General features: G+C 44.5%; 1 protein-coding gene across 2 annotated transcripts; it reads right to left on the bottom strand.

Moving 5' to 3' along the window:
* Positions 1–216: 216 nt before the first annotated feature.
* Positions 217–11,320, bottom strand: LOC139413385 (RNA-binding protein 38-like). Of its 2 annotated transcripts, none has more exons than XM_071160709.1 (4): positions 10,830–11,320; positions 7,862–8,000; positions 7,436–7,490; positions 217–1,838 (listed from the first exon to the last, which is right to left on the bottom strand). In XM_071160709.1, exons 1-4 carry the CDS (start codon positions 11,040–11,042, stop codon positions 1,526–1,528), a joined length of 720 nt encoding a protein of 239 aa, XP_071016810.1. In that variant the 5' UTR covers positions 11,043–11,320; the 3' UTR covers positions 217–1,525. The 2 variants fall into 2 exon arrangements, with proteins under 2 accessions (XP_071016810.1, XP_071016809.1); XM_071160708.1 differs by having other exon boundaries at positions 7,877–8,000; positions 10,830–11,318.
* Between the last annotated feature and the right edge of the window lie 1,153 nt (positions 11,321–12,473).

Here is a 12,473-nt window from a genome sequence, read left to right as displayed (position 1 = left end):
ACACACTAGCAACTGAACCCTCTCACCCCAACAGGAGCTAGTTTGTAGCTCTAGTCAACCTTTATTAGAAATAACTGAGTCCATTCTCGAGATTGTAAAAAAAACCATTCCTTCGTACATTTAAGGCAAAAATGACAGAGTTTGAAATGTTATCTGCTCTTCATAGAGTTGTGGGTATCAAGTTAGATTTTTAAATCAGGAAACAAGTCAAGACCCTTTTTAAATACAAATTCTTTATTTTTCCAAGATTTTTTTGGTTTGGCTTCTTTGAATGGACTGGAAATGACATTTTGCTGAAACAGTCTACAGTGTCTGATCCCAGCCAGCAGCAGTGAAACTGGGGCTACAAAAGAGCATCTAGCATTGTGCATACAGGCAAATCCATTGGTTCAGAGGGAACATGGAAAATACAAATATGGCCATCAAATGAATAAGACAAATTGTGGATCTGCACATACACTTACCAAGTTGTAGGACTTCAGTGCAACAAGACCAAGTTACAAAAAAGCTACAGAATTTCCTATAAATACCTCAAAACATAAATATTGTAAATGTACTTGATAATGAAACACTTACAAATACTGTACATGTCCTTTCTGAGATCAACATTTGACAATCCTAGATGAACAGTTCGACAAAATATGCAGGCACTGGTTACATCAGCTGCCTTACATAAAATACCCAATGCTCTTTGACCCCTCCTCCCACTTCCTGCATATGATTATCTACAACAATCAAGACAAAGTGAGTCAATAGACTACAAGTGTCTGGTATAAATATGAAGTCAGGCCATGTGAAAACTTCCCTGTGGCTCTGTGTGAAGGAAGGGGTTAAAGGAGGAGTGTTTGTAAAAACAGGAGTTTTATTAAGGCATTTCATAAAAATAAATGTTGTCCTGATGTCTAACGATTGATCGACTCAAATAAGGGGATCCCAGGATCTCTTCGTTCTCCATTTAGTGATGACCTCTGAAAGACAGAGTCATGCCCCCCATGGTGTTGGAGCAATAACACTGGGGGTATGAGAGGGCAGAATCCTCGTCTGCTCTGGTGTGGATGGAAACAGTTGGCGTCATGCCTCCCACCTCTGTTCCAATTCCCAGTGTACCCAAGCAGCAGTGCCGTCGCCAACCCCATGCCCTGGTAAAGAGGGGGGAGGGGGCAAATGTCCAAGTAAGCCCACCACCCCCCTCAGCTCTCTCCAAAACACAGGTATGTACCATGGACATTGAAGGTTTCCACTGATTGAAACAAAACAATTAATAATGACATTGATAAAGGATACTAGTATTAATACAATAAAGACTAATAATAAAAATGAAGTGTCTGTTTCTGTTTCTGGAAGCCCTCTGAAGCAACCATGCATTTTATTCTAGCCCAACCCCCCCACCCCAAACTCAGGGGAGGGCTCATTCTATATAGTGCAATAGTCCCGCTTTCTCCAGCCCTTCCCTGAAAGCCCTGGCAGGGGCAGCACAGGGTGACTCCCCTGGCGGCCTACAGGACTCCCTGCATCCTGCCTCTCCTCACTGCATGCGGTCTGGCTGAACATGCTGCTGGGGGGCGTACTGTAAGAAGTTGGGGGCTGGGCCTGCCCCTGTGGGGAGAGTCTGATGAACAGAAGCAGGGGCCTGGGAGGGGGCGGCGGCAGGGCTGGGGGTGTAGCCGTAGCCCAGGAACCCTGGGGAGGCAGCGTAGGGGTACTGCTCAAAGGCTGCCTGGGCGTACTGGGCATAGGCAGCACTGTAGTCCAGGTAGGGGGCGGAGGACGACACCTGAGAGGGGAGAACCAGGCTGGGCTGGATGAAGGCTTGGGGATACACATACTGCTGGGCCAACCTGGAGAACACAGACAACAGGACACTAGTTACACACTTGAACATACATGTCATTTACATTCTCCAGCAGGTCTTCAATACAGTAGAGTTGTGCTGAGCCCAGTACATCCAGTGGTGGGGAAACTAACCAGATGCCACACCACCCACTACTAATGTGCAAAGAGAGCGAGGTAATGAGAAGAAATCAACATCCCTCGTCACTTAAAAAAAAAAAAAAAACTACAAAACCTGTTAGGTAAGCCCCCTGAGAGAGAAAGGGTGTGGTAGTGGGGAGAAGAGACAGCCGTTACTGGCAGGTTTTCAAGCCCAGACACCAGCTAGTGTTTTAACAGCTGCTGCTCTTCACTCACTGAGCACACTCCAACCAATGTCTGCGCACACACACACACTTGCTCACAAAGGGGAAGTTTGATGGAGTTGTGGTTCCTGTTTTTGAGTGCAAGCTACATTGGGCATCAATGGTTGAAAGGTGGGGAGTACTTATCAAGGCAGTCTATTAGCCAGTTGGGTCTCATGTACTCAAAGCTTTCCCTCCCTGAATGATGATTTGTGCGCTGGAGTCTTTAGACAGCTCATTCTCCTCCAGTCTCAGTCTAGCAGCACATCATTCATGGGGAGACAGACGGAGTTGGGGCGATATTTTTAACCAGGCCTCAAAGTGCCTCTAGGGTCTGTTCCTCTGGGGTTGCACCCCCTCCCCTCCCCCTTGATACTGCAGCTCGAGGGAAACAGAGGAACTCGCTCACTGCAAAAGCACACAAGCCAAAAGCAGAGCTCATAGGAGAGTAACATGGGGAACGTTCTTCACACAGAGTGTCTGGTAGGAGACTGCAGTACGGTCAGAGTGAAAGAAGGTAAAGACAAGATAGTACAGTCACAGCACACAACGCAACACTTCTCAGCTGAGTTTCAATACGCCAACGGCTTCCTTTCCTTGCCTCTTAACGTCATGGCCACTGGATGGGTTACCACCATGTTGTGTTCACCCGCGTCCTTTCAGGTCAGTGGTCATGAGAGAAGACGTGGGAATGAAGCAATGGAAGACAGCCATCAACTCAAACACAGCAAAGGGGAAGCGTGCAGGAGTGACAAGACATACTCACAACATCCAACTGCACCCTGCCTTACACACTCACCCAGCCACACCCCCAAACCCGTCAGCCCCACACTGGAACTTTAAACAGCAACCAAAGTCACCACTGCAAACCATGCCATAATAGGGAATAGGCACTAATCAGCATAACCTTTTCATGTCATATCACACACACAGGGAAAAATAAAGGCACTCCAAACCATCACAACACACTGCACTCTCAAGCCATCGTTGGCACCTTAGAGAGGGGCGGGAACAGTCACAACTGCCTGCTACCCTCCTCCTGGGAGCCTCCAAACAAGGCCGAACGAAGCCTGTACCTCGGGTATCTTCACTCCCCTTCCGGCACACTGTTCAGCTGGGAGCACAGAGCAACCATGAGGGGGTTGGGGAGGATAGTGGAGGTTAACAACATGTATTCATTATCTGGATCCTCATTGATACTATTGGGATTGTTCCATCCTTCAGGGTGATGAGTGAAGCTAGCGGCTAAGCTGTTTTGCAACGTCTGAAGACATTATGCTGATATGATACAGAAGTCGAGACCAGTGTTGCCTGGGTTCACACACATAGCAAGTCTTTCTCTGTGTAGGTAGGCATGTAATAGTCAGGACAAGAGGTCTGCTGAGTGGTATAGACCAACAATAATCCAAACAAAAATAAAAACATGAACACTATAGACAGAGATAATATGAACCAACCAGGAGCCCATGGCAGAGGGAACAGAGCATGCTGATACACTGTTCTCCCCTCTAACGGTACTGAACAGTCAGCTACTCACAAAGAACCATTCAGACACCCACACAGACAGGCACAGACAGTTGACTATACATGAAGCCTGTCGGGCATACGCACATTCACACACAGAGATGAGCCTCTCCTTTCTGTGGCCACAGACCTCAATCAAGATGACCTTTCTGATGTACATTAGTAGGAAGTACAACAAAATGGTCAATGCTTCAATCATTTTGATAGAAAAGTTCATAGAAATTACTATACTGAGAGGATGAGACGTGAACGCAGAGAAACAGTGAGAGAAGAGGCAGAAAAGGAGAAGATGAAACAGGGAAGCAGAGCTCCCTGGGCCATCTGACATCACAAGGCCTGGGGGGGGTCTTGGGGATGGAGGATCGGGGGTCAGTTGGTTGTGACAGGGGGGGGGGGGGGGAGCAGATGGACTTCCTGACCTAGCCCTCATGTTTTCGTCGCGGTGAACAAATCGAAGGGCTTCATCAATTCAAGCTAAATGTTGCTAGCTAGGATAAATCCGTTACATTTTGGCTTTCATGGCAAATAAATCCACTGCCAATACGTAGTTCTGACATACATGCTAGGGCTGACCCCATTTAGTCGACTGGTCGATTGTTTGGTCAATAGCTTGTCAGTCGATATCAAAACAAATTTTTACCCTCGTCTCGTCACTGCAACTCCCCAACGGGCTCGGAAGAGGCGAAGGTAGAGTCATGCATTCGCCGAAACACCCGCTGACTTAATCCAGAATCACCAATGTGTCGGGCGAAACGCAGCGCAACTGACGACCGAAATCAGCCTGCAGGCACTTGACCCGCCACAGGGAGTTGCTAGAGCACAATGAGCCAAGTAAAGCCCCCCGGCCAAACCCTCCACTAACCCGGATGACGCTGGGCCAACGGGACTCCCGGCTACAGCCGATAATGACCAAATCCCAGGCTGTGGTGATGCTGCAACACTGCGCCGCAGTGCCTTATACCACTGCGCCACTCGGGAGGCCCCTTTATAGCGCATCTTGATTGACGCCAGTCTCGGTGGACTAATCAATTGGAGACGGCACACCAGTAGCAAACTTATCGTTAATTCTAATAATTTCTCATCTACAATGTTTGTGTGGTTACAGTAATTTCTGTTAATGGATTCAATATACACTGAACAAAAATATAAATGCAAAATGTAAAGTGTTGGTCCCATGTTTCTTAATTAAGCTGAAATAAGACATTTTCCATATGCATAAAAAGCTTATTATTTTGCTCAAAATGCATTTACATTCATGTTAGTGAGCATTTCTCCTTTGCCAAGATAATCTATCCACCCGACAGGTGTGGCATATCAAGAAGCTGATTAAAACTGCATGCTCATTACACAGGTGCACCTTGTGCTGGGGAAAAGAAAATGCCACTTCAAAATGTGCACAACTTAGACAACACTTGTGAGAAAAAAAGTTTGTTTATTTCACTCCATTTATGAGTTGTCAATTTATTCATTATGTTGTGTTTGGAGAGCTTCTGTCAATGTTGATTAAGGACGTGCACCTGATTACGCATGGAAGAAGGCATAAACTACCTGGCCTGCGCGCAAATGTAGGCTTATAAAATGTGCCCATTTGGGGATCTGATAGTATTTCTGATCACTCACCACCACTAATGAGCTGTGGAGCTTCTTAGAGTAATTTTCTCTTCACAAAAAAACAGCAAGTCTGTTTTTACATCCATTGAGAATGACAATAGTTCCTCAACGTAGCCCATTTGGAAAATCTTTCCAGCTCTCTCCCTTTCGATAACCACTCGGCGTGAAAGGGAAAACAATGTCATGCTCTGATCCACTGGAAACATACAATAGGTCTACCTGATTACTTCTTATCCCTTGCGCAAATAGTCTATAGCGGTGTCTGTCCAGAGCTCACTTTCACAGGAAAATGAGGGTCCAGAATGTTTTATACAATGCTGCAAGTTTGTTAGATCAAGCTTTCTGCTGGACCAAGTTGATATAACATTTCAAGTTCCTAGCAGACCAGACTAATGGCCAATGTGATTTATTTGTATCAAGATATTTTCGACCTGCAGGCGGCAATGTTTTTATTTGTTGACTTTACGTAAGCTCTTTATTTTTTTTTTACAGAGATTTGTATAATTTAGATGCATTTGAAAATCATAATTGGCAAGCAGATCAGTAGAAATGTTAAGATAAATTGGCACTCCAAATGGAAAAAAAGGTTGCCAACCCCTATTACCAGCAACTTCGGGAGTGTAATGGCAGAATCTGCTAAGGCCAGCAGCAGAAGGTTGGGAACAGCTTTTTTCTTCTAGTTAGGCCATCTTGATCCCTGGCTCCCTCTTGAGTCTGTGTCGGAATTATTTAATATCACATTATGCTTAAAGCATCAGACAAGCTCAGTAACCGACATATACAGTAGTCGATTTTATTAAAACACATACGGTGTCTATATGGAAAAATTTAGGGCAATCGATTGGTCCAAAGAATAGACTACTCTTGGTCGACCAAGATCGTTTAACTTTTTGGGGGCCGGGGACAGCCCTACTGCATTCAAACTTAAGGATACATGCAAAAAAAGGTCGTGGCATCGCAAATTCTGGCCTGGAAGTAAAACAAAATTATACAGAAAAGCGATCATAAATATTTAATGCTAAAATACATTGTGGGTAACACCTGTAGGAGGTGTGGCGCCAGGTGAAAGTACAGCATCATTAAGCACAATGCCTCTTCAGAGACAGAGCTGTCGCAACCCCCCAACTTAAACCCCTTCCCTAATCTTCCCCCCTTATTCCCACCCCCAGTCTCACAGGGGTGTCAATTTTCAGTGTCTCAGTCTAATCATCCTACCCGACACCCAGCAGAAAATAGTGTTAGGGCTTTGTCTTTCTCGTCTTGTTTCTTCTCCTTCTAGGAGGGGAGGACAAGAGGGAAAAAAAATACTATAGGGTAAAATGAAGGGGGAGTGGAAGAGGAGCACTATGCTACGGTCCAGTCTGGTCCACACACACACATGCTCAATCCCTCCCAACCATACCACTTCATAACATGCCGTTTAAGGGTCTGGTGCGGGAGAAAGGCTGAAAGAACACTTGTGTGCGCTCCATCTTAGAGCAGCCTGTGTCTGTCACAAGCCCATAGAGAGATCTCCGAGCTCAACAGACAGGTGCCCTCTCTCCCTCTGGGACTGCAGTCAGTCACAGGGGATTACGTAGTGTAAAAAGCTCCAATAAGAGCCAACACCTGTCAGACACATGACCACAGAGCACGTTTCAGACCCTGAGGGGCTCCGCCCAACCCGTTATGACATAGGGGGGATTCTAAGCACCCAAAGTCCATTGACACGATCTTATAACATGTAAGGGCTTAGACCGCTGGCTTCAAAGCTAGGACTTGAGGAGAGAGGGAAGGGGGGGTGACACTGCAACAGCAGGGGGCGAGTGGTGTCAATCCCATGTCAGTGGCATGGCCATTAAATACCCATGGCCTCCCTCCAGACTGTTTCTACAACACAGACAAACACTCTGCCCCGGAGCCTTGCTCAGTGAGAGCCCACTCAACCAGATAGATACAGGAGGGTCTAAAAGAGGGGATGAGCGTCACATGTCCCCATGGAATGTACCATGCTACGACCATTTGAAAACAAAAAAAAGTTAGCAATTGGCAAAGGTCTAAAGCGTACATACATTATGCACATATGGGTTTAATCTGTCCTAATGTGTCATTCAGAAAATACTGTGCTATACTGCCCACTCACTTACCCATACTGCCTCTGGATGAGCGCTGGGTGAATAGGTTGCATGCCGATGGATATGCCTGGAAGACAGGAAACTTCCCTTCAGATACATTTGCATTTACAGAACAGGGCCAGAGAACAACGCAGAGGAGAGGCAGAGCAAAATACACTAAACTCTGGGGTAACTCAAGCAACCTATCAATAATAAACAAAACATGCAGAGATGGCAAATTACATTGCGTTTTTGGAATACATTAACCCAGTCCCCTATTACACAAGCGTAAGAGTCAATCCAGATGCAATTAAAAAGGTTTGTACATTTCTGTATGACGTGAGATTTCTGAATTACCATTTACCAACAGATATTTGCCTAAACATTCCGATACGTGTGTGTGTGTGTGTACGTGACAAGTGTAGTTGTGGTGTTGGTGCGTCCGGCGGTTGTTCTCACCCCTGGTCGGCTCACCTAGTTGCATATTCCGGGGCTTGGCGCCAATGTAAGCCAGGTTCACGTTGGACTTGCGCCCGTCGATGATGGGGTTGGGGTCTTTACAGGCCCTCTCTGCTGATCCCCGATCTGTCATCGTCACCTGACATGTAATCACACAGACGTTGACAATATTAGCAATACTGAAAAGACACCAGTTCCCCCCTTTAGCTGGTAATACAGTCGAAAGTAGATATCTATTCATCGCCAATTGTGGCAGCGAAGCTATAAAAAGGTCAGTCAAGGACAGGGCCACCCTGATCCGCCAAGCAGAACTAAAAGAAACAACCCCTGCTGGTATGTCATCACAGAAATCCCCCTGTCCAGCTTCCACTGTAAAAATACCCCTTTCTGAACAGAAGAGGAAATCGTAAACAAAGCAGTGATTATCAGTTAAACACAACCCAGAAGACTTGATCAGTCACCCACCCACTTGTCAGCAGCACAGTCAAAGAAGTCAGCTGAAATATGTCTCAGTAATGATGAATAACAAGGGCTTATCCAATTAGGCAATAGAGCATAAGGAGATTGTTAGAATCCACCCCTCACGTTTCAAGGCATTAGACAGCATCACCTTCTGCCAATTCAAGATGTCTCAGATGACATATCTAAGGTGTAGATCTACTCTAGTCTGTTGAAGAAAGCATACCTCTTTAGACTAGACTAGAGGTTGAGCCCACTCCATGACGTGTTATGAACACATATGAGCAGCGAGGCTGTGTTGACACCGAAACTCTATTGGAGAGGGTCTACTAATCCACCATTGGAGTGTGTTTAAAAGTACTCCTAGCTCTGGAGACGTGTTTTCTCCTCCTGCTACTCAAGCAGTGAGCAACAGGATGATCAAGTTGGCCCTGTCGGTTACTGGGATAAAGCCGGAGGGGTTTTTGCCCTCCGCTGCATGCAAGGTGGGGAACACCTATTTCCCAACCTCGAGCACCCTCATATGCCCGAGCCAGTCAGACCTGAAACACCAGACACATTTGGCAGCAGTAGCAGCCATTAATGACAGAGCTCCACTGTTTTTTGGTCACCGCTGATGTGTAAACAAAGTGCCATTTTCTTAACAGTTAAACTGGCTGAGGCGTAAACGACACACCAGTTTTCCATTCCATCTTCGGCCTCTGTTAATGCTGATGAGTCTCCAAGTTTCTGGTAAATATTAGCATTTCTGCCATTTATGTTCTGTGTAACCATGAAAAGGAAGATGGGTTTATTTTTGCCTGCCTCATACAGATTCTCTTTGTTAATGTTTCTGCTCACACTGGCTGATTACCAGAGGGTCATTACGGAAGCTGGCAGACAATCTGAATTTGTGCTGAATAACATCAATCTTAGGAGCTGAAGATTTGGTTTTATAAAATGATTAATGGAACCATCTATGGCAATCAAAAAACTACCTGTGGTGATTGGTTAAGCTGACACAGGAAAGGGAAGCGCACATAACTTCCATCTCCATCTTGGGAGAGAAAAGAACTCCCACTTTCTAACTCATAACCGCAGTTATGATTCTATAAACACCACATGTAAGGCCTGAGTGCTTCAGTTGTTTATAAATGGGAGGGCCTATGTCCACACCGCTCCAAAATCCCCATATAAAGCAAGCAAGGACAGCAGCTCTCACTTCGGTGTGCCCTTGCAGAGCTCATAAACGATAAGAGCTAAGTCCTTCACGGGCCAGTGCCGGGAGGTTGGTGAAAAAAAGGAAAGGCATGTGGTGTGTTCGTTTTAATGGATAAGCAGAGGGACATTAGATATATCATCTTCTTATCAATAAACTCGTGTGATCTCTCATCCTGATTACAGCTGTGATAACAGCAAGGCAAAAAACGATTATCTGCATTTGCGCGTTTAAGCCGTACATTTGGGCAAGGATTTAATTTGACATGCGTTTGAATGACCGCAATATGCAAGAGATGCAACTTTGACGACAGCATTGTATTCGGCTGGGGATATCCATCTGTACTTCAAGGTCCAGTGCAGTCAAAAACGTGATTTTTCTGAGTTTTGTATACATTTCCACACTGAGGTTGGAATAAGAATGTGAAATGAAAATGATGCCCTTTTAGTGTAATGGCGAGGTGTTGCTTGATGCAATGAGATAAGTATATATATATATATAAAAAAAAAAGTGACCTACGTTTAAATTGCGCCGCCATTTTCTTTAATTAAGTTTCAGTTTGTGACAAAACAAGAAAGTATAGTGCAGAGAATCATTGCGGCAATGAAATAACTTTACCATAAAAAAAAGTGTTTTTTCAGCAAATGTACAAAAACGAGAAAGAAATGTGAGTTATAGATCTTTCAATGTGAATTTGGTCAGGTCGCCCAAAAAGTTACATATTGCAGCTTTAAAATGGGAAGTGCTCATCCAGTAAATGTTCCAGAATATAAACATGTACTGAAAGCAGCCCTCGTCAAGATTTGCCCATTTTAGACCATTCAATTGGTCTTCAAGTGAACTCCACCAACAGCTAGCAGTTCAGTTTCCCCTCCCCACTCAGAGGCAGTCCTAGCTAAATTCTTGCTTGCGAAAATCCATATGCCAAGAAAAAAAAAATGTTTTGACCATTTTCATTGAAAAACAATCACCGTCAGGGAGGGCCTTAATCATTACCAAGAAATTATTTGATATTGAGATTTTTTTTTTAAACTGCTGCTTTGGGCTTTTATACAGGTACTTGGCGCAGCCTCATGTAATTACGGTTTTCCTCTAGGCAAGTAGCACAGACAGTTCCATGGAACAATAACTTGGTGGCGGAAGGAAACGTGGTGAGCATTTGCCCAATGACAACTACATAGAAAACAAATAGACCAACCGTTAACATTTTATAGGCAACTCGATTTTACGGTGTCGCCGTAAAGACGCACGTGCTGCTACTGATCAAGCTGCAGGATAAATGCATAACCGACAAGTGTCAATGTTACTTACAAAGCCATATCCTCTGGATTTCCCCGTTTGTCTGTCCGTTATCACCACCGCCTCGTCGATGTCTCCGAAGGCCTCAAAATACTTTCTCAAGGAAGCATCGTTAGTGTGGTAGGGCAAACCGCCCACGAAAATTTTGGTAAAAGTAGTGTCTTTTTGAATTGCTGTAGAATGCATCACTTCCAGGCCTCCGTTCCCGAACTGATGCAAAAGCATTGACAAGCCGAGCCGATAAGAGAGCTAGGCTAAAGACTAGTGAACAGTTAACTAAAAGATAGCCTAGTTGGTTAACCAACTATTGATATGTCCAGCATCAAAAGGCTATTAGCTGCTCGACTCGAGATGTTTTCAAATATGCAACAGGGGTCTGTTCTCGCTCGCTTCTCAATTTTACGTTTTTTCTTTCCTGATTCAGAACTTGAACTTCTTGTTGCCAAGTTCACAGCGTTTCCGAATAGGCTACTGCTTGAAATAGTTCCTTGAGTTGCCTCTATATTGAAAGTGTTCCGGGAGAGTTTATATACTCAACGAACCTGATCACGCCCATTTTAGATAACTGGCCTATGGGCAATGATTCTGGATGACCATTTTTTTTTCTAACGCAGTAAAGCCCGCCCCCACGCGTTCTTCTTGCACCTGCTTTTGTCCTTTACTACACAAAGACGAGTAATAACTGTAGGTCTACAGCCCGCCTCACGCACATGTTACATTGTATCACTCTCGTAGTAATAGAGTAACAACTCTCTACCTCGTCTGTTGTACCTTAATAAAGATACATTTGTTGACTTCATTTTCATTTTGTTTTGCAATTTTCTATGACCATATGCTGCACATGTGATATGCCTTTTGATTGTAATGGCTCAACAATAGAGTACCACAGTATGCGTCACAATACTGACACCTCCACTGTGACACTATTTTGACTATGCCTGCTAAAACGCATTATGCCTGCTAAAACGTGAGTGTCTTATAGTTCATCTTGTCATTCTTCTCATTGTCATAAATTCCAAATTGTCATTTCAGTTTTTAGACTTAGCCTACAAGGGGTTCTCAATATAAGTGGCACAAACACATGTGATTCCAATATACGAATTACAATCCATGTGGTTAGTATATACCACAATAATGATAGCCTATAAGCCAAATTGTACACCTCAGCAGCAATAGGTTACAGACGACCGTGTTTTCCGGTCAACCCATTCATATAACGAGGATGATACATAGCATTATAATAGGCCCGCCAAAGACGAGCGCCCTTTAGGTTATTATCAACAAGGTATTTTTGCCAGCGCCCATTATAAAACAAATACTTGGCTCACATTGATTTCAAGAGTGATAACAGCGTGCAAATACCGCATTACTCTGTTTACTTAAACATTGCCGTTATATGATTCAGGGGGAGTTCACAGACTCGTAAATGGTGTGTGTCAGTCAGACAAGATTGTAGGCTATAATGCCACGTTCAAAATAACTGGGTTCTCAGAAATCTCCGACTTCCGAATTCAACGCGCAAAAGACAACTGGGAACTCGACAACCAAAAAGAGCTCCTCCTGGAAAAAATAAACGTTTAACGGTTATCCAACTACGAATTCCAAGTCGGAAACTTGGGCATTTTTCTAGAGCTCTGACTTTCCGACCTGAAGATC

This window comes from Oncorhynchus clarkii, chromosome 7 (assembly GCF_045791955.1).
Source record: "Oncorhynchus clarkii lewisi isolate Uvic-CL-2024 chromosome 7, UVic_Ocla_1.0, whole genome shotgun sequence".
Taxonomy (NCBI): Eukaryota; Metazoa; Chordata; class Actinopteri; order Salmoniformes; family Salmonidae; genus Oncorhynchus; species Oncorhynchus clarkii.
This window is presented reverse-complemented; position numbering and strand designations above follow the sequence as displayed.